The sequence below is a fragment of the Rhinoderma darwinii genome, chromosome 13, assembly GCF_050947455.1.
Source record: "Rhinoderma darwinii isolate aRhiDar2 chromosome 13, aRhiDar2.hap1, whole genome shotgun sequence".
In the NCBI taxonomy this organism is placed as follows: Eukaryota; Metazoa; Chordata; class Amphibia; order Anura; family Rhinodermatidae; genus Rhinoderma; species Rhinoderma darwinii.
In genome coordinates, this window is record NC_134699.1 from 35,292,843 (window position 1) to 35,318,076 (window position 25,234).

At 42.2% G+C, this 25,234-nt stretch overlaps 1 protein-coding gene across 3 annotated transcripts in view; it reads left to right on the forward strand.

The window, feature by feature from the left end:
- The window catches only part of RALY (RALY heterogeneous nuclear ribonucleoprotein), a 156,311-nt gene extending 138,320 nt beyond the window's left edge, over positions 1–17,991 (forward strand). For all 3 annotated transcript variants that reach the window (XM_075846580.1, XM_075846581.1, XM_075846582.1), the window contains 5 exons: positions 1,709–1,869; positions 2,160–2,273; positions 4,666–4,814; positions 7,299–7,338; positions 11,354–17,991. In XM_075846580.1, coding sequence (XP_075702695.1) covers positions 1,709–1,869; positions 2,160–2,273; positions 4,666–4,814; positions 7,299–7,334 — 460 coding nt within the window. In that variant the 3' untranslated portion in view covers positions 7,335–7,338; positions 11,354–17,991. The remainder of the gene's footprint in view (positions 1–1,708; positions 1,870–2,159; positions 2,274–4,665; positions 4,815–7,298; positions 7,339–11,353) is intronic.
- Positions 17,992–25,234: the final 7,243 nt, after the last annotated feature.

Below are 25,234 nucleotides of genomic sequence, written 5' to 3' on the forward strand. Positions count from 1 at the left end.
ACACTGGGCGATTATCGGGCAGACAAGCATTCAGAGACCGCTCCCGATAATTGCCCCGTGTAAACAGGGTAGCGATCAGCAGATGAACGAGCAAATGCTCGATCATCTGCTGATCGTATCGTTTTAAAAAAGTAAAAGATTATCGTTGTCGTCAGCACATCTCCCTGTGTAAACAGGGAAACGCGCTGCCGACATGATAATAACGTATGGGGACGAGCGAGTAACGTGTGACAGGAGCAAACGAGCGCCGATCAATGTCTAGCTGATCGGCGCTCGCTGCACCTGCCAATTATCGGTCGGTGTAATAGGGCCTTTGGGAATGAATACAAGACATAAAGGGACAAGATAAATAAACATTTTGGAAGGCAACAACAGACCAATGCTAAACTCAGACGTTGGATAAGAAACACGCACAGCCTCACATTATCAAAATGTCATGTTAAAGGATGAGTTTTACTGTTGTAATCCCTACACCTGTATAGACGTTTCCCATTAGAAGACATTAGCTATAGGCTGTGGTGCCTGTGCGGGGCCCAGAGACCCCTCTGCCTCATAAAAAGACACCAGTATTGAAAATGGCATATGGTATGTGTGGGGCCCAGTTACAGATATTGCATTGGGGCCCAGGAGCTTCACAACATTTAAAGATGACCTTTCAACAATTCCTGGACCCTCAGCTTTCACGCAAGAAATAATGTCTCATAACAGGGATATGAAATTCCCTTGAGTAGACTTAGGCCTTATTCACACGAACGTGTCCGTTTTGCGTGCGCAAAAGTTCCATGTGGCATCAGTATGTGGTGCGTGCCTTCGTGATTTCCGCGCATATGGCAGCGTGAAGACACTCTGTTTTTATGTTTACAAACATAAAAGCAGGAGGTGCTTTTCTTGTTTCATTCATTTATTTTACTACTGTAGCGCGAATCCCGCGCGGCACACAGAAGTACTTCCGTGTGCTGTGCGGGATTTTCACGCACCCATTGACTACAATGGGTGCGTGATGCGTGAAAAACGGCCAAGTATAGGACATGTCGTGAGTTTTACGCAGCGCACATACGCTGTGTGAAAATCACGGACTGTCTGAACGGCCCCATTCACTTACATAGGTCCCTGCAGAAATAAAAACCGCCCCGTCGGCTGACTTTTCAGCCGTTTTTACGGATGTTTACGGCCCGAAAACACTCCGTGTGAACATCCCCTTATTGTTAAATATGTGTATGTAAGTGTTTCTAGAGGTTATCAGAACTGGAGGTATGCAATATAAATAAATTCAGTCTCTCCCCCACCTGAAACAGCTGGAGTATAAGAGATTGCAGTATATGATGGGGAAATGTCCGCTCCGCTATTAGCCCGACAGGCACAACAATATATTACACACACCTATATGTACATAAACACAGAAATAGTCATTTGACTAAAGATTCATGGTTATAAGTCGGCTGTATTCATGAGAGCAGTGCTGCCTCCACCCATGAATGATGGCAGCCATGTATACATGCAGATACAGGGCAGCCGTCAGTCACTCGTGAGAGGGCTCATGACCACAGCGGACTCATAACTAGAAATCCACTTTGCTCTTTGTTAGGCTCTATTAGCCAAACAGCACAATATATAGCAGAGCGGTCCCCATACTATACTGCCCTCAAACAGTAGCATAGTATGATGATAAATCCGCTTTAACATGACTTCTTTGTCACTCTCCATATAGGTTGTTTGAGTATCGAGGCAGAGTGTCGCCTGCTCCTCGGGCAGTGCCAGTAAAACGCCCACGTGTCACAGTGCCTCTTGTACGACGGGTAAAATCAGCTCTTCCAGTCAAACTGTTAGCAAGATCAGCAGCCATGAAAGGGAATGCAGCTAAGCTAAGATGTAAGTATGGATTTAGGACTTGGGAAACTGCTTCAAGGTGTTGTCCGGGATTAGAAAAACATATCTGCTTTTTTTTTTTCCAGAAATAGCACCACACCTGTCCATGGGTTGTGTCTGGTATTGCAGCTCTATTGAAGTGAATTAGGCTGATCCGCAATACCCTGCAGAACATATGGACAAGAACGGCACTGTTTTTGGAAGAATGCAGCATTGTTTTTCCAATCCTGGACAGACCCTTTAACATTTTGCTGAGCAATTACATTGGTCTGTATTTTCTTTGCGGTTTGTAGTAAGAAACAATGAGATTCAGACCATCAAGTCTGAGCTCACACAGATCAAGACAAACATTGATGCCCTTTTGGGAAGGTTGGAACAGATAACGGATGAACAAAAGCCATGCACAGGTTGGTTGATTTTGAGTCATGCTCAAGTTGCCCCTACACATGCAATGTGCCCCCCTCGGAGTGGGCCACATTGTCAGAGTGCACCACTCCGAGGGGCCACAATTAAACTTATAGGGGTGTCCTCATCTGCGAGATTTATGGCATAACAGTCGTAAATGTCTGATAGGTGGGGGTTCCACTTCAGGGACTACCACCCATTGGGAGAATGGGGGTCCCCTGCTCCTCTGTTCAGCACCCCTGAGAGAAGAGACCATGTATGTGCAAAGCTCTCTCCATTGTAATTGATCAGAGTTATGGTAACATCCAGGCATATCACAACAGGGGCAAATGCAGGATTTTTAAAAGGGGTTTCCAAGTGTGTTGGTGTCCACAATAGACAGCAAAATTCCTCTCCTTCCTCCTCTACCCCAGGTTATACTCACTGTGCTACATCACACATATTGACATGGGGTGGTTAAAGGGTTAATGATATTATTCCTTTAACATCCCTGGTGATGGTGGTCTCGAAAGGTTATGGATTAATATACCTGGAGGTCTATGGGGGTTTACTGATTAATATTTAATATTATATAATAATATAACATACAATAGTGTATTGTTGGAGGATTTAAGATTGTAAAGTGTGTTAATGGTGGTTGTCTAGGGTAAAAAAAAAAAAGAATCATCTATCTTTTACTTCATTCTTTTTAATCTAAATAGGCCCATAATTCTTAGGGTATGTTTACACGGCCTATTTACGGACGTAATTCGGGCGTTTTTGCCCCGAATTACGTCTGAAAATAGCGCCTCAATAGCGTTGACAAACATCTGCCCATTGAAAGCAATGGGCAGACGTTTGTCTGTTCACACGAGGCGTAATTTACGCACCGCTGTCAAATGACGGCGCATAAATCGACGCCCGCGTCAAAGAAGTGACCTGTCACTTCTTTGGCCGTAATTGGAGCCGTTATTCATTGACTTCAATGAATAGCAGCGCCAATTACGTCCGTAATTGACGCGGCGTTCAAGCGCCTGCACATGCCGTTACAACTGAAATTACGGGGATGTTTTCAGGCTGAAACATCCCCGTAATTTCAGCCGTTACGGACGCCCTCGTGTGAACATACCCTTAGGCTGGGTTCACACGACCTATTTTCAGGCGTAAACGAGGCGTATTATGCCTAGTTTTACGCCTGAAAATAGGGCTACAATACGTCGGCAAACATCTGCCCATTCATTTGAATGGGTTTGCCGACGTATTGTGCAGACGACCTGTAATTTACGCGTCGTCGTTTGACAGCTGTCAAACGACGACGCGTAAATTGACTGCCTCGGCAAAGAAGTGCAGGGCACTTCTTTGCCACGTAATTTGAGCTGTTCTTCATTGAACTCAATGAAGAGCAGCTCAAGATTTACGAGCGTCACAGACGCCTCGTATATTACGAAGAGGAGCATTTACGTGTGAAACGAGGCAGCTGTAAACAGTCTGTCTTTTCACACGTAAATGCCTCTCAGCGTGTGAACATACCCTTAGAGGTATCGGAGCCCTGTTTTTCTGATACAGAGCTCCAAATCGCCTACTTCCCATCATACTCTTAAACGACCAAATTCTGTCTGCCTGACACCACTAGAGGGCTTACTACATTAGGATTTATACATGGGGCCCAATAATAAGTCAGTATTCAGAGACAGGTGCCGAAAATAATTTGAGCATTTAACGAATATTTTCTCTCCTGAAATGCTGGGGGGGGCGGTGTTGGGTACTGGGAGTTTGACCATGCACAACTCCCATAAACCGCAAAGGACAGCTGCATGCATGGTTGCACAGCCTCATCTCCTTTCGGGAGTGCCAAACAGGGAGTCAGGGAATCCCCATTATCCTGATGTATGAGGGTCCCAGAGGTGGAATGTATGCAATGAATGTCCCAGATGGAAATACCCTTTAATAGAGGAAAGATGTGCAATGCTATGCCTAATTGCAGGGCCTGAGGAGATTGTGCTTAACAGGAATTTAAGGAGCATACCAGTCATGGTCGCCACATCAAGTGCTGCACCAAGTATAATACAGTAACAGTTTTGCCTGGTTCTTGTTTTTCTCAAGGCAGCATCTGGGCCGCAGGTTGTACATCCTTGCAAGAAAGCTGCAAGGTGGGATAGCTCACTCACAACTGACAGGGACTGTCCAATATAGCCCTTTACTCTATACATAATTTACATTAAATATCACAACTAGACTTTAATTCGAGTTCAGCTGCAAGCATGGCATGCAAAGGATACATAATCATGCTAGGTCGTAAATATTAACGGCTAGAATTATCTCCCAATTTCTTGGTAAATGTTTGGTACTGGTAATTGTGTAGTTAAAGATTTCCCTGCATATTCAATGTGTGCAAACATCTGCTGCTTACCCCAGCCATAGCATCAAGGAAGAAATCTGACTGCAGCCGGAGTGAATTCTCCCAAGATGACAGCACATCAGAAGCGGGCGACACCGTCACAGACGAGGCTCTTAATGGAGATGAAGGAGAAGAGCTTGTACATGATGACTGCACAGATGACCTGGTACGAACTGCATTGTAAAGAAAAGACAAGAATAGTAAACTCTACATAGGAGCGTATGAAAGTTAGACATGTACATTGTTAATGATGCAGTAATTTGGCTCAATAGCATGAGCAGTACCAAAAATTGTGCAAATTTGGAAAGAGCATAGAAAAGTGCAATAAATTCAGTGCATATGCCAATAAAACAGGCACTGGTATGCTTGTTTTATAGGGCAATTCAATTTTTATTAAACATTGCTAAAGTAACAAAGTACACATATGTTCAAGGTTGGGGCTCCAAGGTGACTAATCACATGCAACAAAACAAAAAGATTCCACAGCACTGGACTGCAAGTGGGTGCACGCCTCAATAAGACCTGGTCCGCGGTCTTGGATATCAAGCAGACAAAGAATGGACAGAGGCAGCACTTCCAAAAAGAGCAAGAGCTATTTATTCACCCATGCGACGTTTCAGTCCAACTGGACTTTTTTCAAGCATGCTTGAAAAAAGTCCAGTTGGACTGAAACGTTGCATGGGTGAGTAAATAGCTCTTGCTCTTTTTGGAAGTGCTGCCTCTGTCCATTCTTTGTCTGCTTAATCACATGCAACGTCTTGACATGAGATTGTGCCCTTGGTAATTTAGGGGAAAGGCTTTTTTTTTACGGAAAAATATTGAAATCGCATTGCAATATTCCATAAAATTTAATGCGACTGTAATAGAACTCTATATGGGTGGGGGGAATCGCATATAATTTGTAATTATTGCAAAGAATTCAACAGTGTAGGATTTTTGCAATTATGATATCACGCACACATGTAATTTCAAACAACTCAAGGGTTTGTCCACACGTAACGGAATTGCTGCAGAAAATACCTGCAGCAATTCCACAGAAACTAGCAGGATTTCCACTGCGGAAAAAACGCACCATGGTGAAATGGTGCATTTTTTGCTGCGTTTTTCCTCAATGTTTGGAGATGGTGACATCTCCTCTGAAAAATGCAGCGCAGGTCAATTTCCCGTCGGAAATTTAACACAGTGTGTGGATGAAATTTGTAAAATCTCACCCACTTTGCTGCTACTGTATTCTGCTGCGTATTTTCCATCCGCAATTCCAGACGGAAAATACACAGAAATTCCGCTACGTATGGACAAGTCCTTAGGAATACATTACGCATGATATCACACTGCGATTAAATCGTGAGCAATTCTTGCACGAATATATCACCATGGAGCCCTGGCCTAAATGTGGACAAGAAGCATACAGAGATCCCTATGGAGGTATCCCATTCCTATGGGCAGTGCGCTACATAGTGTTGAGGGCGCCATATATCACAAATCCAAATGGTATCTTCCTACTTTTGCAGATTCATACCATTACACCTGCCATCCCTTATAGGAGAGAAAGGAAGAATTACCCCCTGGCTATTCCCTCACTTGCTAATGTTGCCATATTGAGAAGGGGGATCCCTGTGAAGAAATGGGAAATAGGGAAAGGGCTGGCCTGAGCTGGGATCCGATTCTCATGGTCCGCCTAAGTCATATGTGCACTATGGTCAATGGGTGACCATATATGTAAGAAATCATTATTGGATGTGGAAATGGACCCGAACTGTATTTTGGTTTATAGATCATAAGTAACCATATTCACTAACTAGTAGGATTGAAACCTATGGCGAGGAGTAGTACGATAGCACAATGACTAATACTGCCGCAGGTGATTTGTATCATTACACAGCTAATAAGGGGCATGGAGAGTCTAAGTTATGAGGAAAGATTAAAAGAATCAAGCCTATTTAGCCTTGAAAAGAGACAACCAAGGGGGGACATGATTAACTTATATAAATATATTAATAGCACATACAAAAAATATGATGAAATCCTGTTCCATGTAAAACCCCCTAAAAAAACAAGGGAGCACTTCTTCCGTCTGGAGAGAAAAGGTTCAACCTGCAGAGGCGATGAAGCCTTCTTTACTATGAGAACGGTAAATTTATGGAATAGTCACAGCAGGAACAGTAGATGGCTTTAAAAAAGGCTTTGATAATTTCCTAGAACTAAAAAATATCCGCTCCTATATCAATGTTTAAAGATTTTTTAAGTTTGGTCCCTTCCCTTCTCCCATCCCTTGGTTGAATTTGATTGACATATGTATTTTTTCAGCTGTACGAACTATGTAATTATGTAAATCAAATAACATACTTTCATCCCGCTATATATATACTAAAACAAATTTATACCAAGTACTATAATGTACAAAAAATAAAAAAATTGAAAAGCCTTCAGGACTGATAATATTACCCGTAAATGCTAATTATCTACCATCCTCCACAAAGAAGAAATACTCTTTTAGGCAACAGTCATTGAAGTTCTGAGGCTCTCACTTTCAGTAGTCTTCATTTACCTTGGCCCAGAACAGCCATTATTTGTGAGATGAGAGAGAATGGTCATTAATGGCGAGCAGAGTACGGGGGTCGTCTCACTGATTTACATCTTTGTCTTCCAGGAGAACAGCGACTATACAAACTCATCTCTCCACTAACAAGGTATGGCCCAGATTATTCTAAGGGTATGTGCACACACACTAATTACGTCCGTAATTGACGGACGTAATTCGGCCGCAAGTCCCGGACCGAACACAGTGCAGGGAGCCGGGCTCCTAGCAACATACTTATGTACGATGCTAGGAGTCCCTGCCTCGCTGCAGGACAACTGTCCCGTACTGAAAACATGATTACAGTACGGGACAGTTGTCCTGCAGAGAGGCAGGGACTCCTAGCATCGTACATAAGTATGATGCTAGGAGCCCGGCTCCCTGCACTGTGTTCGGTCCGGGACTTGCGGCCGAATTACGTCCGTCAATTACGGACGTAATTAGTGTGTGTGCACATACCCTAAATGTCATGCAATCTTTTAGTAGATTCTAAATAACCCAGTAATTATCCTGGATTATTTCTACCTCCGCAGCTGTGAAAGGAAAAAAAATTATTCTATACCTCAATTTTCTTCATAGTGTCAAGAAGTAAAAAGTGTCAATTTCACCACTTGAATGAAGGACCTCCTATGTTTATATAGTATGCATGTCCCACAAAAGAGACTTTACTAAATTATATTCTAGATTAGCAATTACAACATATTGATTAATCCGAATCTAAATTTACCACAAAGCGGATAAACGGCAATCATTCAGTTCCAACTCTCAGGGTATGTTCACACGCAAACGCAAAATACATCTGAAATTACAGAGCTGTTTTCAGGCGAAAACAGCTCCTGAATTTCAGACGTTTTTGCAAGTACTCGCTTTTTTCGCTGCGTCTTTTACGGACGTAATTGGAGCTGTTTTTCATTGGAGTCAATAAAAGACAGCTCGAAAAACGTCCCAAGAAGCGTCCTGCACTTCTTTGACGCGGCCGTACTTTTATGCACCGTCTTGACAGCGACGCGTAAAATTACACCTCGTCTGCACAGAACATCGTAAAACCCATTGCAAGCAATAGGCAGATGTTTGCAGATGTAATGGAGCCGTCTTTTCAGGCGTAATTCGAGGCGTAAAACGCTTGAATTACGTCTGAAAATAGGTCGTGTGAACATACCCTTAGGGTATTGTTCACACAAGTCAGATATGCGGCATAAAAGTACTGAAAAACCACACCAAATTGTGCTGCAGATTTTTTTGGGCAGAACCTCTCTTGCATAAAACAGAGTTTGAAGAAAAAGAAAAAAAAAAGCCAATACTAACCACCTGGGCGTTGCCACAGCGACGCGTCCGGCTGTTCTCTGTGCAGTGTGGCCTCCTGTGAGGACGCTGCAGCCCATGTGTCCCCTGTGATTGGCTGCAGCAGCCACATGGGATGAAATGTCATCACAGGAGGCCAAGCTGCACGAAGAAAAGAGGGACACATCGATATTGCAACGCCCGTGGAGTAACTATAGACACTTTTTTATTTAAATTTAATAAAATATATTTTTTCCCCAATTTGTGCGGTTTGCGGTGGAATTTATGAATTTTTCGGTGCAAAAATCACAATAATGTTTACATCTGCATTGAATTTAATGGGAAAACCCAAAAAAATCCAAAAGTGCAACGATTCCGAAGCATGAATGCTGCGGAATAAAAGAAATGCGACACAGGTCAATTTCTGAACGTTTTTTCAGCAGATTTTTTTCTGCAGCGTGTAGGTGAGATTTATTTAAAGAGGCTCTGTCACCAGATTTTGCAACCCCTATCTGCTATTGCAGCAGATCGGCGCTGCAATGTAGATTACAGTAACGTTTTTATTTTTAAAAAACGAGCATTTTTGGCCAAGTTATGACCATTTTTGTAGTTATGCAAATGAGGCTTGCAAAAGTACAACTGGGCGTGTTGAAAAGTAAAAGTACAACTGGGCGTGTATTATGTGCGTACAACGGGGCGTTTTTAATACTTTTACTAGCTGGGCGTTCTGATGAGAAGTATCGTCCACTTCTCTTCACAACGCCCAGCTTCTGGCAGTGCAGACACAGCCGTGTTCTCGAGAGATCACGCTGTGTCGTCACTCACAGGTCCTGCATCGTGTCAGACGAGCGAGGACACCGGCACCAGAAGCTTCAGTTGATTCTGCAGCAGCATCGGCATTTGCAGGTAAGTCGATGTAGCTACTTACCTGCAAACGCTGATGCTGCTGCAGAATCAACTGAAGCCTCTGGTGCCGATGTGTCCTCGCTCGTCTGACACGATGCAGGACCTGTGAGTGACGACACAGCGTGATCTCTCGAGAACACGCTGTGTCTGCACTGCCAGAAGCTGGGCGTTCTGAAGAGAAGTGGATGATACTTCTCATCAGAACGCCCAGCTAGTAAAAGTATTAAAAACGCCCCGATGTACGCACATAATACACGCCCACTTGGACTTTTACTTTTAAACACACCCACTTGGACTTTTGCAAGCCTCATTTGCATAACTACAAAAATGGTCATAACTTGGCCAAAAATGCTCGTTTTTTAAAAATAAAAACGTTACTGTAATCTACATTGCAGCGCCTATCTGCTGCAATAGCAGATAGGGGTTGCAAAATCTGGTGACAGAGCCTCTTTAAATCTCATCCACTTGCTGCGGATTTACCACACAGAATTCAGTTGGGAAATGTCCCACAGAGTTTACCGCACGTGGAAACCTGGTCTAAGGGTGAATTTAGATGAGACGTTTTTGGCCGTGCTGTAAAAAAATACATCAAGAATCCCGGCAAAATGGCATGCGATTAAACTGCGTATTGCCGATAATTGCTATGTGGTTTTTGCCTGTGCGGTTTTTACAGGTGAAACATTTATTTTATAGTAATGTAATTTTGACCTGTAAAAACTGCACAGGCAAAACTGCGTCGAAAAACGCAGCAAAACCACGTGTTTTGCTGCAATTTTTAATGCGTTCTTTGTCTCACAGCCAAAAATGTCCCATCTAAATGCAACCTAACAGAACTTTTAAAAGAGTCTAATAGGCTCTGTTCACATTGTGTTTAATCCCGACATATGCACCGAACGTAAGGTCCGGGCAGAGGTGGACACGGACTACAGAGGGTCCCTGTCCAAAGAATGTGCCTGGGCCCCCCATAACCTAACCATGCATATAAAACTATACAAATCTAGTAAGTAACCAACATAAATAATGCAAATAATTTAAATATTTAACAACGGAGTATAACACAAAGCACTCATGTAACTAACTTATAATGACTTTATGTGGCTCATTGCACTGTCACTTATCAAGCAGGATTAACTTGTGCTACTTCACCTATAGGAATGCAATAGCGCTGAACCGAGGAAGTGATGACAGAAAAGTGAATTTTTTAAAATTAAAACGTGCAGATTTGGGTCTATGGAACCGTTCAATGTATGCACCAGGAGTAGAGATGTAGCCATCTTTATCTTGACTGAGAACTTGCTGCAGCGTGATATCACGCAACAAAAGCCATTGAAAAAGTCAAGATAAAAGGACCTTGCCACTGTGTAATGTGTTTAAGGCCGGATTCACACGAGCATGTACGGTCCGTACGTCGGCCGCATTTCCCGGACCGAACACACTGCAGGGAGCCTGGCTCCTAGCATCATAGTGATCTACGACGCCAGGGGTCCCGCCTCGCTGCGGGAAAACTGTCCTGTACTGTAATCATCGGCTCCCTGCAGTGTGTTCAGTACAGGAAATACTACTGACCTACGGTCCGTATATCATGGACCGAACACACTCGTATGAATCCGGCCTAAAAGTCAAGATAAAGACGGCTATATCTGTATGTCCCAGCACACGCGCTGACTGTACACACCAAACGAGGTGTGACCAAGGCCTAAGGGTCACGGCAATGGGCCCACACTGTACTTCTGTACCCAATTTTATACAGTGGCAAATCGAGCCCTTATACTGGCCATACATAATAGATAGCAGTCAGCCAACGGCTATCTTAAACTGATGGCCTATACTAAGGATAACTCAATTTTAAAAACCTGGGTAACCCCTTTAAAGCATAGCAACGTTTCCACAACTTGTACGATTATTTATCGATTTTAACCGTTTCTGTTTTGTACTTGCAGCTGCACGCGACAGCTTGTGATCTGTGAGGAGAAATGGCTTTGGTTCTGTAAACAGACTTCTATATTCCACCTCCCTGAGAAACCAGAACGCTGGCTGGATTTTCAGATGTAAAAACATGAAGTATTATTTATCATTTTATAATATGAAACAGCAGTGACCTGTGTGGTGAAGGAAACGCACAACCCTACCTGCACCGAGGGAGCCAGAGGCCGATTCTTCAATGATTTGTCGTAAGGATATGAGTTACATGCTGATATGACTTCCCAGAACAGACTGTTAGTGCCCTTTACAAAAGGGGCATTGCTAGTGGGGCAGGGGGACTCCAACAAGCTACTCTGCCTTGGCCAGGGTGTTTAGATACAGAGCTAGGACAACTCTGTAGACACGGTGGAGACGATGTGTCAAAAATGGTTCTGGAATCTGGTAACCAGGTTAAGTGGTGATTACCTCAACAGGTGAGATACATGGAGAACCCGGGTGGTGAGAACATGAGGCGCTGATATCCTGCAACGTCTCTTAGGCTGGGTTCACACGACCTATTTTCAGACGTAAACGAGGCGTATTATGCCTCGTTTTACGTCTGAAAATAGGGCTACAATACGTCAGCAAACATCTGCCCATTCATTTGAATGGGTTTGCCGACGCACTGTGCAGACAACCTGTCATTTACGCGTCGTCGTTTGACAGCTGTCAAACGACGACACGTAAATTGACTGCCTCGGCAAAGAAGTGCAGTACACTTATATACATTATATGCAGGACACTTCTTTGCAACATCATTTGAGCCGTTCTTCATTGAAGTCAATGAAGAGCAGCTCAAGATTTACGAGCGTCACAGACGCCTCACATAATGCGAGGAGCTTTTACGTCTGAAACGACGCAGCTGTTTTCTCCTGAAAACAGTCTGTCTTTTCAGACGTAAAAGGCACTTCTCGTGTGCACATACCCATAAAGTGAACTGGTCGCTGTTTTTAGCACTTATGAGTTTTTGGTCAAGTAGGTGAAGCAGCGAGAAGAATCACCTCTGGCGTTCTCAGAGAAAAAAAAAAAGTGCTTCCTCCCACTGCTCCACATGCACAAACTTTATTAGGAAATAAAAAGTGCAAAATCTAGTGGCAAGTTCACTACAATGGTAAGTTTAAATTTTTTTAAAAACACTTGTGTTTTAGCCACAATTACGAAAATTGTGCAAAAAAGCAACCCATGTAAACCATTTCCCTATGGGTGTATTCACACGTGCAGGTTTTGATCAGGTTTTTTTATGCAGTTTTTGAAGCCAAAACCAATAGTGGATTCAAACAAGGGGAGAAATAGCATCTGGAAAAAAACGCATGAGTTTTTTTAATATTTCAGCTGCAATCTGATTTGGAATTTAATGGTCATAGGCTTGCAGCTGAAACATTAAAACCGTGTGGGTGTTTAAAAAATGCGTGTGATTTTTCAGATGGTTTTTTTCAGCATTTGATAATGCAAAAAAAAAAAAAAAATGCACAATGTGAACCCAGCCTATGGGTATGTTTACATGAGATGTTTTTTTGCATCAATCACGCTAATCGTGGCGAAGAGGACGTGGTATTGACAATGAAGTGCGGTTTTGCAGCAATTGTAGCAAAAAAAAAAACAGAAAAAAACAAAACGTCTCATGTAAAACTACCCTAAGGCTACATGCACACGTTGCGTAATTTGGTGCAGAAAATCTGCATCAAAACCGCAGGTAAACGCAGGTAATTCCGCAGGTAAAATCCGCACCGAATAGTGCATTTTTTTTAAAATGCGTTTTTAGATGCGTTTTTTACATTTTAATGTGGAAATAGGTACAGGTTTAAGGCCGGGTTCCCACGTAGCGTAAGCGCTGCGGAATTTCCGAAACGGTATTATGTGCGGAAATTCCGCAGCATTTACAGTGGCAGCAAAGTGGATGAGATTTAGAAAATCTCATGCCCACGCTGCAGAAAAAAAAACGCAGCATAAACGTTAATTAATTAACTTGCGGTGCAGAATTTAATTTCGCATCATGTCAATTTACGCTAAGTTCAAATCTCGTTTTTACTGTACATCTGACGTGCACGTTTTGACATGAAAAAAGTATCAAAAAGTGCACCACATTGTGTACATTGACTTCTATGGTCAGGACGGATGCTCTAATGGTGCAGTTTGTGCATACGTTTTGTGTGCTTACGTTCTATCCTTTTTTTCCATGTCCTGAAAAGCGTAGTCTGCGGTTGTTGGGACGGAAGATGCTAAAAGTTCCAGGTCGGATATGCTGCACAGTTTTTACCGGCCTAATGCTGTGGTTTTTGATGCGTTTTTTGTTTTTTTTCAAACTTGTCTGATACATTTCGCAGGTGGAAACACAAAATAAATTGACATGCTGCGGATTTTAAAATACGCACCACAGGTCAAATGACATGTGGAAAGATTCCAGAACGTGTAGATGAGATTACTTCAAGTCTCATTTACGTTACTGGAACTGTATTACGCTGCGGAATTGCTGCAGGAAAATACGGTCTCCGAACGTAATAAGCAAAGTGTGCATTTCTCCTAATACTTTCGCTCCCTTTATGATCCACACCTGGTTTTGGCTTCAAAAACCTGGACATGTGAATACATCCTAAGGGACCATTCACACGTTGTGGTTGAGCTGCAGTTAGAACGGCATGCATTTTTTAATGTGGATGTGGGGAAAACCCAATTGCATCGAAAAACGCACCAAATAAAGGTAAAAACACATGCGGTTCTCGGATGTATTTTTTCAATGTGATTCTAATCGCAGATTAACCGCAACGTGTGAATGGACTGTAAGGCCTCCTTCACACAGGGATTTTGTCTGACGTTTTAAACTGCATAAAAAATGGATGAAGTAAGGCCAGTGTTAGACCTAAAAAATATGGCTACTAAAACGCAGCAAAACACGGTGTGTGAATGCAGCCTAAAGTACATTCTGAATAAAATGACAACTCTGGCAACTTAGGGCGCGTGTGCACATGAATGAATGACTGAATGAATGGATCAGCGCTGTGCAAAAAATTGTGGCATGTCCCAGCACTAAAGGGCCTTGTTCAGACAGTGCAGATATGATGCAGATTTTGCATAAATTTTTTTAAGCCAAAATCAGAATTGGATTCAGGAGAGGAGATACTTTAAGGCCTCCCTTCATATATTTTTTCTGTTTAGGTTTTATTCCTGGTTTTGGCTTGAAAATTTTTAAAAATCTGCAACAAATCTGCGCTGTGTGAACAAGGCCTAAGGCGGAATACAGTGCCTCATGGAGCTACCATACGGTGGCACACAAAGGGCCTACATATCCGTAGCACAGAACCAGAGGAACCGCTTTGCTGCCATACAGAGTTCGTGACTGTGTATAAATTGTAGCAATGGCAAACACCTGTTTACTGGTATATTTCATGAACTGCACTTCATACTCTGAATTTACATGAGTTGTTTTTTTTCATTTTTGACGCTTTTTTTTGCTGTCATTTTCATAACCTCAGCAAAAACGCACACCACCGTTTTTGTAAAAAACAAACAAAGTTGCCGTAGATATGTCAAGTAAATGCACCCCCACATAGGTCTGCACCTACAAACTTGTCATGTGCATCAGAACCTTTCATTGCCATACAAGCCATAGTGAAAAGAAAATGATATTCCAAATTTAAAAAAATATAGCAAATATTATGCAGTCAAACTTACATATTAAACTATGGCGCTAAATACTGAGTAGTAATTTGGTCTTTGAAGGGATTAGCATATCAGGGCAACCTTCTTCATTTCAGTAGCAACCCTGAGGCTGAGCAGATTGCTGTGGGTCCAACCACTGAAAATCTCGGGATCTGTTATTATTATCTGTTATTTCCATCTGTAAGGGTATGTTCACATGGCAACGCCAATTACGTCTGAAATTACGGAGCTGGTTTCAGGCGAAAACAGCTCCTGAATTTCAGACGTTTTGACAAGTACTCGCGTTTTTGCGGCATCTTTTACGGATGTAATTGGAGCTGTTTTTCATTAGAGTCAATGAAAAACTGCTCCAATTACGTCCCAAGAAGTGACACTCATTTGAGGCGGTATGTTCACACAGGCTAATTACAGCAGTTTTTCGGGCCGTAAACGTCCCAAAAAACAGCTAAAAAAATCAAAAGCAGGCGTTCTGTTCCAACGGGGCGTTTTTTACGCGGCCGTTTTGAAAGCTGTTTTTCATTGACTTTATAGCCGTTTTTTAATCAAACTCTCGTTTTTTACGGCTCTTTTAGGAGCTGTTTTTCATTGACTTTATAGAAAAACAGCTCCAAAAAGAGCCGTAAAAAAGGCAGCAAAAAACGAGAGTTTGATTAAAAAACGGCTGAAAATCAGGAGCTGTTTTCAAGGGAAAACAGCCTCTGATTTTCAGCCGTTTTTTTAAGCAACTACCGTTTTTCGCTGCGTTTTTTATGGCCGTTTTTGGAGCTGTTTTTCTATTGTCAATGAAAAATGGCTCAAGAAGTGACATGCATCTCTTTCTACGGGGCGTTTTTTTACACGGCCGCTTTTAAAACGACTACGTAAAAAAAGACCCGTGGGAACGGAATGCCATTTTTCCCATTGAAATCAATGGCCGGATGTTTGGAGGCGTTCAGCCCCCGCATTTTTAGCAATTTTTTGAGGCGTTACGGCCCAAAAAATGGCTGAAAATAGCCCGTGTGAACATACCCTTAGGCCTTTCTTTATATGTTTCTTCTGTTTAGGCTCTGGTACTGGATTTGGCTTAAAAAATACATACAAAATCTGCAGCAAATCTGCACTGTGTGAACAAAGCCTTATAAACTGTTATCTTGTTAGGGTATGTGCACACGTAGTGACCAAAAACGTCTGAAAATACAGAGCTGTTTTCAAGGGAAAACAGCCCCTGTTTTTCAGACGTTTTTTGAGCAACTCGCATTTTTCGCAGCGTTTTTCGCTGCGTTTTCTACGTCCGTTTTTGGAGCTGTTTTCATTGGAGTCTATGAGAAAACAGCTCCAAAAACGTCCAAAGAAGTGTCCTGCACTTCTTTTTACGAGGCGTAATTTTACGCGTCGTAATTGCCGTACGACGCGTAAAATTACGCGTCGTGGGAACAATACAACGTTATACCCATAGAAAGTAAAGGGCAGATGTTTGACAACGTATTTGAGACGTATTTTCAGACGTAAAACGAGGCAAAAAACGCCTCGTATACGTCTGAAAATAGGTCGTGTGAACCCAGCCTTATATGTTTTTCATCCATATTGTCTCCAATTTTGAAACCAAGGCATGCAGAGGTAAAATAAGGCCCCTTAGACTTCTATGGGTGACAAATACGTCTTCGTAGAAGGTTGTATGGAGCCATAATACAATAGAGTGCATGAGGCCTGACGTATTTTTTTTTTATTTTTCATGCTCCGTTGACTTGTATGCAGAGAATACAGCCTGATGGTACTTAGTGGACAGTGCTGCATATTAAAAAAATATGAAATGTGTGTAGAAATCAGACTGTGAAAAAATATAGATGTAGGAATAGCGCCATAGAATAACTCTAGCTCCATATTCAGGACCTATCCTCGCCTAGTCTATTCATATTCTGGATGAAACACTGTGGTTCCTCAGAACCGAACATATAGGAACATAAATATCTATGGTGCTGTATCTAAATATCTATGGTTTGATTCAATACAATTGAAGGTGGGCTTACATCCGCAATACGGACGGTTAAACAGTTGAACAAATAACACGGCCTATTTTGTAGGAAAAAAATATACACCCTTTTTTTTCCCTTCGCAATTCCGCTTGCAAAAGTTCGCAAAACAGTTTATTGCCAGCGTTTTAAAGCTTCCTATTGACTTCAATGGGAAAAGCGACGAGAATTGACATGACGCCTTTTTTGTGCAGCGCGTAATTTAATTACGCCATCATAAAAAACGTGCTGTAGTGCTAACAGCGTATATTCCCATTAAAGTCAATTGAGAGCATTAAAAGTGTGTTTTTAACGTATATTTTGACGCATTCAGCGTGCCAAAATGGACGTCAAATACACCCTGGCAACATGGCCTAAAGCTAATAAAATCTAGTAGCAAATCATGGAACCCTCCTGAGTAAATTGGAAAAATAACAGCCTGAAAAGCAACAAAAACACAAAAGGGATAAGCAACAATGTCAAGCAGGAATATATAATATACACACACAACACACACGCTCTGTTCCTCTCACACACATAGTATTGCCCTGCACTTTCCCATATCGGTTGCATTTTGGCTCCTGGCGTGATCTCTTCATTTTGCACTGGTCACTGGTCTAGTGGAAGTCACACAGTGTCACTTATTTACACGTGGGCAGAAATGAGCTGCTGCTGTATGTAAATAGAAGGGATGTAATTACAGATAAAGATAAAAATGTTTTCTAACTTTTTTTAAATACCTTATTTCAATACAGATAAATGTACTGTTAAAATCTGGGTCTTTATTGTGACGTTGGAAGTGAGTGCATAGTAATAATAATAAATGCTGATGGTGATCACCAAACTCAGGTGGAGAAGGATAGGATCACACTGATCTACAGTATATACTTGTGTGTAAAAACTCTATTGTGTCTACCTATGGAAAGCGTGTCAAATCTGTGCTATCTGATGCTGTAAATAAAGGATCCTGTTTGACTTGTCAATGTCATCATTCAATGACAATTTATTCGGATACGATAAATGATGCATTAAGCAATAAGTGTTGGGTTCTTTTTTTTTTTTAGAAAGAATCCCTAAGGGGGACAGCCTAAAATTTAAAAAAGGAGAACTAAAAGGGCCAGCCATCCTACCTTCAACAACTTCTTTATGTAAATCAACTGACTTCAGATTGTTAACCCAATTGCAACCAACACCTGTGAACTCTGGCACATAAAACCCACTACTAAAGCCCGATTTAATGAGCTCCGCTTTCACTTTGTCTGGGTATATTTCTAGCCAGGGAAGCATTCTTGACCGCTTCACTGACGTCAACGCTTTTTGATAAGGAGGGTATGTTCACATGCAGTGCTTTCAGGCGTATTTTGGGGCGTTTACACCTCGAAAAACAACTGAAAAAACGGAAGTTGAACTTCTACAAACATCTGCCCATTGAAATCAATGGGAAAAACAGCATTTAATTCATACGGTGCGTCTTTTTACGTCTCTGTTTAAAAAAACGGAGCGTAAAAAGACGCTCCATAAAAAGAAGTGCATGTCCCTTCTTGAGGCATTTTTTGGAGCTGATTTTCCATTGAACACTATGAAAACCGCCTCAAAAAACGTCTGAAAATAAGCCTCAAAAGACGCTCCAAATTTCATTTTCAGCTTCAAAAACACCTGAAAATCAGAGGCTGTTTTCTCTGAAATCAGCTCCATATTTTCAGACGTTTTTTGTTAAGCGTGTGAACATACCCGAACTCTTTCGCATTGGGTTGCTGCACATTAGATTGGTTTTATTTCTTACAGCATCTAACCATAGCATGTGTCCCACCACAGAATGAACACTCGCGGCGGTATCTACAGCTATTAAGCCACTTACATTGTCCTTCATTAAAGGCGAAACAGATACCTTTACGAAAAGTATTAGGGTATGTTCACACGGCAGCGTCCAATACGCCTGAAATTACGGAGCTGTTTTCAGGCGAAAACAGCTCCTGAATTTCAGACATAATTGCTCATACTCGCGTTTTTCGCGGCCTCAATTACGGACGTAATTGGAGCTGTTTTTCAATGGAGTCAATGAAAAACGGCTCCAATTACGTCTCAAGAAGGGACATGCACTTCTTTTACAGCAGCGCGTAAAAAAAAAAGCCTGTGTGCACAGAACATCGTAACCCCATTGATTTCAATGGGCAGATGTTTGCCGGCGGTTTGGAGCCGTATTTTCAGACATAATTCAAGGCGTAAAACGCCCGCATTACGTCCGTAAATAGGGCGTGTGAACATACCCTTAGTATTCATTGAAGTAGAAGACCTCTGTGGCAACATGAGGTTCAGCCACAGGCCAACATCTTTAACACCCCATTTAACACCGGGATGAACTGCTAACTTCTGCCTGAATAATTCATCATAAGTGAACCATGACATACCCCCAAATTTCCTGTAAGCTTCCAGGACTATGTCAATATGTTGAAAAAGACCGGCAGAATTCACGAGTGATTTCTCGTTTAAAACAGCCGCAAATATACAAAAACCTTGCAGCCAATTATTAAAGGATTTGGGAATGGTCTTCTTCTTATCATCCTCTTTTTCCTCAGATTTCCTATCATCTTTAATAAACTCTTTAGCTGATGGCAGTAATGACAGAATCTCTACATATTCATTACGCAATATTTTTTCTTTAATACTTTGTGATAAGTGGTAACCTAAAGGTGATAATTCACAAGTTAACGCTTCCTTAATACAAACTTGTGAAACCCCAACACCCTTCTCCAAAACTGGGGTACTTGCAGAAGGGGCAATAACAGGCCTGACTAATATTCTTATTGGCAGACCAGGCTTCTCCAATACTACTAGTATTAGGGGATTTTTTTTAAATAAATCAGACATGGCTGACAGAAAAGTATTCAGCACAGCCATGTCTATTTGTGGAACATTACAAGCATTGCCGGTAAGCAGCGACTCACACTGGTTACCGCTCATCTCACCATCCTCAGAGGCTTCATTGCGGTGCTGCGACAGCCTTGTTTTGGTCCTCTGCTGACCAGTTGATCCTGGCGACATTCCTCCTGCTCCCAAATTTCTTCCCTCCGCTACTGCTGGGAAGTGGGGAATAAATCCTCCCAGACCGCTTCATCGGTCTGGCGTCTCTCTCTTCCTCTTCTTCTGGCACTTGCTGGATGACGACTTCCTCTGCGCCAACGACCGCATCATAGGCTGGTGCGTCCTCTTGAGCAGTGCCATCCGGAACGACGTGCAAACACCTTCTCAGCCACTCCTCACCGCCACTTGTCTCTGCTCTGGCAATAAGTTGTCTCAGAAGATCCTCCATAATGGCCGCTGTTCAATGCTGCTTCTTCCAAAAGACCCAGCGGACGTTCCAGCACTGGAATAAATAGAGACTGTAGATTCCCGCCAAAACACCACTGGCCAATCAGCTGGATCCACGACATCCTTCCAGATGTTCCCAACACATTCCAGAACCTGCTGACGAACACAGCTGACCTTCAAGTGAACTCAAAAAGGTAAGTACCAACTCCCCCCCTATAGAGGGGGGAGACCATTTATGATTAAATAGGAAAAACTAAATCCACAGGCGACATGACCCCATGTGTCCCTGTTGCTAAGGACACCCTGGCCTTCCATTCCTATTTACTTACTAACCATTTGTAGTAATCTAGGAGAGATTTGGTGCAATTCTGTGGTAAAAGTCCACAGAATTTGCTGCTTTCTCTGGGAACACATCTGTATGTGAGGCCGCCTAAACAATATCTAAAGAAAAGCCCACCCTGGCAGGACTTGAGCTGAGGGGAAGCCTCGTTTCGTTCAGGACTTGACCTGAAGCAGCGATTACATGCACACTGGGCCAACATTGTGCATTTTTTAAATGCTGGAAATAAAAACGCATCTGAAAAACGCATGCAAATTGCTTCAGCTGCAATCTCGTTTTTAACGTACTAGTCGTAGGCTTTCAGCCAAAACAATTAAACAATGCATTCTTTCCTGCATTTCAAAAATGCAACAAAACGTACAATGTGAACTCAGCCTTAGGCCGGATTCACACAAGCGTGTTCGGTCCGTGATATACAGACCGTATGTCGGCAGTATTTCCCAGACTGAACACACTGCAGGGAGCCGGGCTCCTAGCATCATAGTTATCTATGGCAGTAGGAGTCCCTGCCTCGCTGCGGGAAAACTCTCCTGTACCGTAATCGTGTTTTCAGTACAGGACAATAGTTCCGCGGGGAGGCAGGGACTCCTGGCATCGTATACTGCCGACATACGGTCTGTATATCACAGACCGAACACGCTCATGTGTATCTGGCCTTAGGGTGCAGTAACACGTGGCGTATTTGCCTAGTATTTCCGCAGCGTAAAAATACGCTCTGGAAAACTTCTGCATCGCAATAAATTGAAAAATCTGTTTGATATGCAGAATATTTTTCCAACTGGACATTGTACAGTTTACAAGAGACGGTATTTAGGCTGTGGCTAGACTTATACTTTTTTTTTTTGTCGTGAGCAATAAATCGCTGTCCATAGGAATACATTAGGCTAGGGATTTATTTTTTTTGTAGTGAGAGATGTACGCCGTGTGTAGCCCTAGTCTATTGCATTCCTATGGACAGCGATTTATTGCTCACTACAAAAAAAAGTGCCTGTGTCCAGGCCCAGCCTTAGGAGGCTAGCAGCCCGTACCCATCAGCTTTTAAAAGGTGGATGTCTCCTGAAAAGTGCAGTTCCACTCCATTAGGGCATATAGACCGCAAAGAGGAAGGGTTCCCGGCTGGTCCATGTATTACGTGGTAGACCATTTATTTAAACGGCTGACATGTAATGGTGGATTTTAACGCAGCAAATTTTGTTGCAGGAATTTCTGCAACATGAAAGTTAGGCTGGGTTCACACGACCTATTTTCAGGCGTAAACGAGGCGTATTATGCCTCGTTTTACGCCTGAAAATAGGGCTACAATACGTCGGCAAACATCTGCCCATTCATTTGAATGGGTTTGCCGACGTATTGTGCAGACAACCTGTAATTTACGCGTCGTCGTTTGACAGCTGTCAAACGACAACGCGTAAATTGACTGCCTCGGCAAAGAAGTGCAGGGCACTTCTTTGCAACGTAATTTGAGCCGTTCTTCATTGAACTCAATGAAGAGCAGCTCAAGATATACGAGCGTCAGAGACGCCTCGTATATTACGAGGAGCAGCATTTACGGCTGAAACGACGCAGCTGTTTTCTTCTGAAAACAATCTGTCATTTCAGCCGTAAATGCCTGCTATCGTGTGAACATACCCTAAATTCCATTCATCTGAAAGGGGCTGTTTCTGGCACATCCAGATAAATGAAGCAGATTATTATGTCGCAGAATTTCCTGCAACAAAACCTGCTGCATGCGAATTCACCCCAACACTACGTCTCTTCTGCAGCTGTCTCTTATCGCCGTGGTTTTCTGAAACCGGATCTTCACCAATCAGCTGATCACTAGGCCAACTTCATGCGACAACTTCAAACATGATTTCAAAGAAACCTCGAAAACATTTCCATACAAAAAAAAAAAAAAGGAGTAACAATAAGTACACTTATTTTACCATACAAATACTAGTAGCACCACATGGCACGGTCCACATGCTGAGGTTTACCAAATCCACCCATATAGTGCGATGTATAGTGAAGCTATGTTTGAACCCCGCACCTCTACTATACTTATGTTTTATGCAAAACTTCCGTGGTCTCACACCAGAGAAATGTGGTAGTAGGCAGGGTAGGACACAAGACGTTTGGCTGAGGTTCAGATACACCTTAGACATTTTTATTATAAAAAAATAAATAAAATTCAATCAGTGTACATGGGAAACATCAGGGACATTTATGGCATATCCACAGGATATGCCAATAATGTCAGATAGATGCAGGTCACACACCTATCTCTAGATGCTACGCTGTTTCCATAACTGCCATTTACTACTATGTGAGTTACGGAAACAGCATAGTTTAGCGAGCTACATTGTTTTCTTCTTCATGGCCGGGAATCACACACGTCAGCCAGAACACATATTGAGGTATAAATGAAGCCGTACCGATCATGGACTGTGTTCTTTAACCAGTTAAGGACTAGGCTGTTTTACAGCTAAATGACCAGAGAAAATGTCACAATTTTGCGCTTATTTAGATGACTATAACTCAGCAGGTGAATAAAGTTCATGTTTGAATTTTACACTCTTTTTAAAGGACAGATAGGGCTTTGTTTTAATAGCATTTGTCAATATACATAATTTTTATTTTTTTCTCTAAAGTGGGCAAAATTGGAAAAAAATTCAAGAATTTAGCAATTGCATCAGTTTATACCAGCATTTTTCACACACAGTATAGACCACGGACAAAATTAATCTCCTTTCACATTCTGCCACTTCTTCTGTGCATGGGGATACCAAATATGTGGCCTTATTTATCACATGGAGATGTAGGAGGGCGGACGATAGAAGAAGCTTATTTCACAAATAGCCTTTTTTCAAAGCTGGTTTTACAAAACGCAGCAGAGTTTCTATAACACTTTCAATATATCTGCTCTTGAAGCCGACATCCCAAAATATTCATCTAGGGGTATAATGGGAATGATTTTATTGGTGTTTCCTAAAATAAAAAATTGCAGGTTTGTGCAAATGGAGCTCTCCAGCAGATGAACTTTAGAAAATAAGCAAACATGACATCCTCCTCCCACCCATTCCCTCCCTCACCCATGGAGTAATAATCTTTGAAAAAATATGATGTAGTGCAAATATATTTTCAACTAATTAACTAAAATCTAATAATTCAGAACAGTGTGGTATTTTTTTAAAACATGGGTCAATGTGCAGGCCTGGCTGCGAGGGACAAAAATATCGGGAATCTTTGCGGTGCCCGTCTTTTCTGCAGACGCGGCACTTTTTCTGGGGGTTGCTTCTAGTTGGTGTTGGGGGAATGCGAGTGGTAAAATGTCTTCGTCAGTCGTTTGACATCCTCAGACTGGGGACATTCTCTGGTGTCCTAAACATCAATTATGAGGCCTTCAATAATGTTCTCCTGGAATTCCAGGTATGTGTCTCTGCCTGTCTTTTTTTTTTATAGAGCACAAATGAGTTGTGGATGGCCACCTGTAGCAGATAAATGGCCACTTTTTGTACCAGGTTTTTGTTTTGCGGTTCACTAAATAGGGCTGTAAAACCTGGTTGCTTAAATCCACCCCCCAATGTACTTGTTATATTCGGACACGCTCACTGGTTTGTGCTTGTCTGATGTTGCCCCCCTTTCCCTCACTGCCACTGTTCCTGCGGTATGAATCGTGCCTAGCACATACACATCTTTGCGATCAGTGTACTTGACCGCCAGCAATTCTTCAGATGCAGAAGCACAGGAGTCCCCCTTTACCATGCGCTTCTCCACTAATTGCTGCAGAAAACCAATTCGTTTTTTGCGCATGGTACCACCTGCCCCGGTCCTTGCAGCATGCAAATGCCTAAACAGGGGCACACTAGAATAAAAATTATCGCAGTACAGGTGGTACGTAATTTAAAGTCACCTTGATGTGACATTCCCAAGCTCACACATACACACACCCATTTAGGATTTTACCCATGCGGTACTTTTTGGGTAATGCTAACACCGGCGGTAGCCGATAATGATGATAACTTTAACATTAAATATCTCAGTGAAAAAAAAAATCCTATCTCATAATCGTTTGCAGCAGTTTTTGTATTGAAAAGAGCTTTCAAATGAGCCACCATTTTTGTAGTTGAAAAACGTTTTGAGGTGTTTTTGGAGTTGTTTTTCCATTGAGCTCAAAAAGTGAAACTCCTTTTTACGGGGCGTTTTTACACACGCCATTTAAAAAAAAAAAAAAAAAAAAAAACAGCGGCGTAAAAAAATGCGCCTTCTGAACTAAATGACGTTTTTCCCATTGAATTCAATGGGTAGATGTTTGTAGACGTTTAGCTAGCGATTTTCCAGGCGTATTTAGAGGCAACTATGCCCCGAAAAACGCCTGATAACTCTGCGTGTGAACATACCCTAAGACTACAGAGCAAGGAAGTGCTTTATTTTCTGCCCCGTTTGGAACTCTAGCGGGTGTAACTATTAGTAAAACTGTATCACGTATCACTGTACACTAATACTAATGTTCTTATTTTAAAAAGGGTCACATGTTCTCTTTAAAAATTGTATCTTATCTGCAGCCTCAGGCCATGTTCACACAT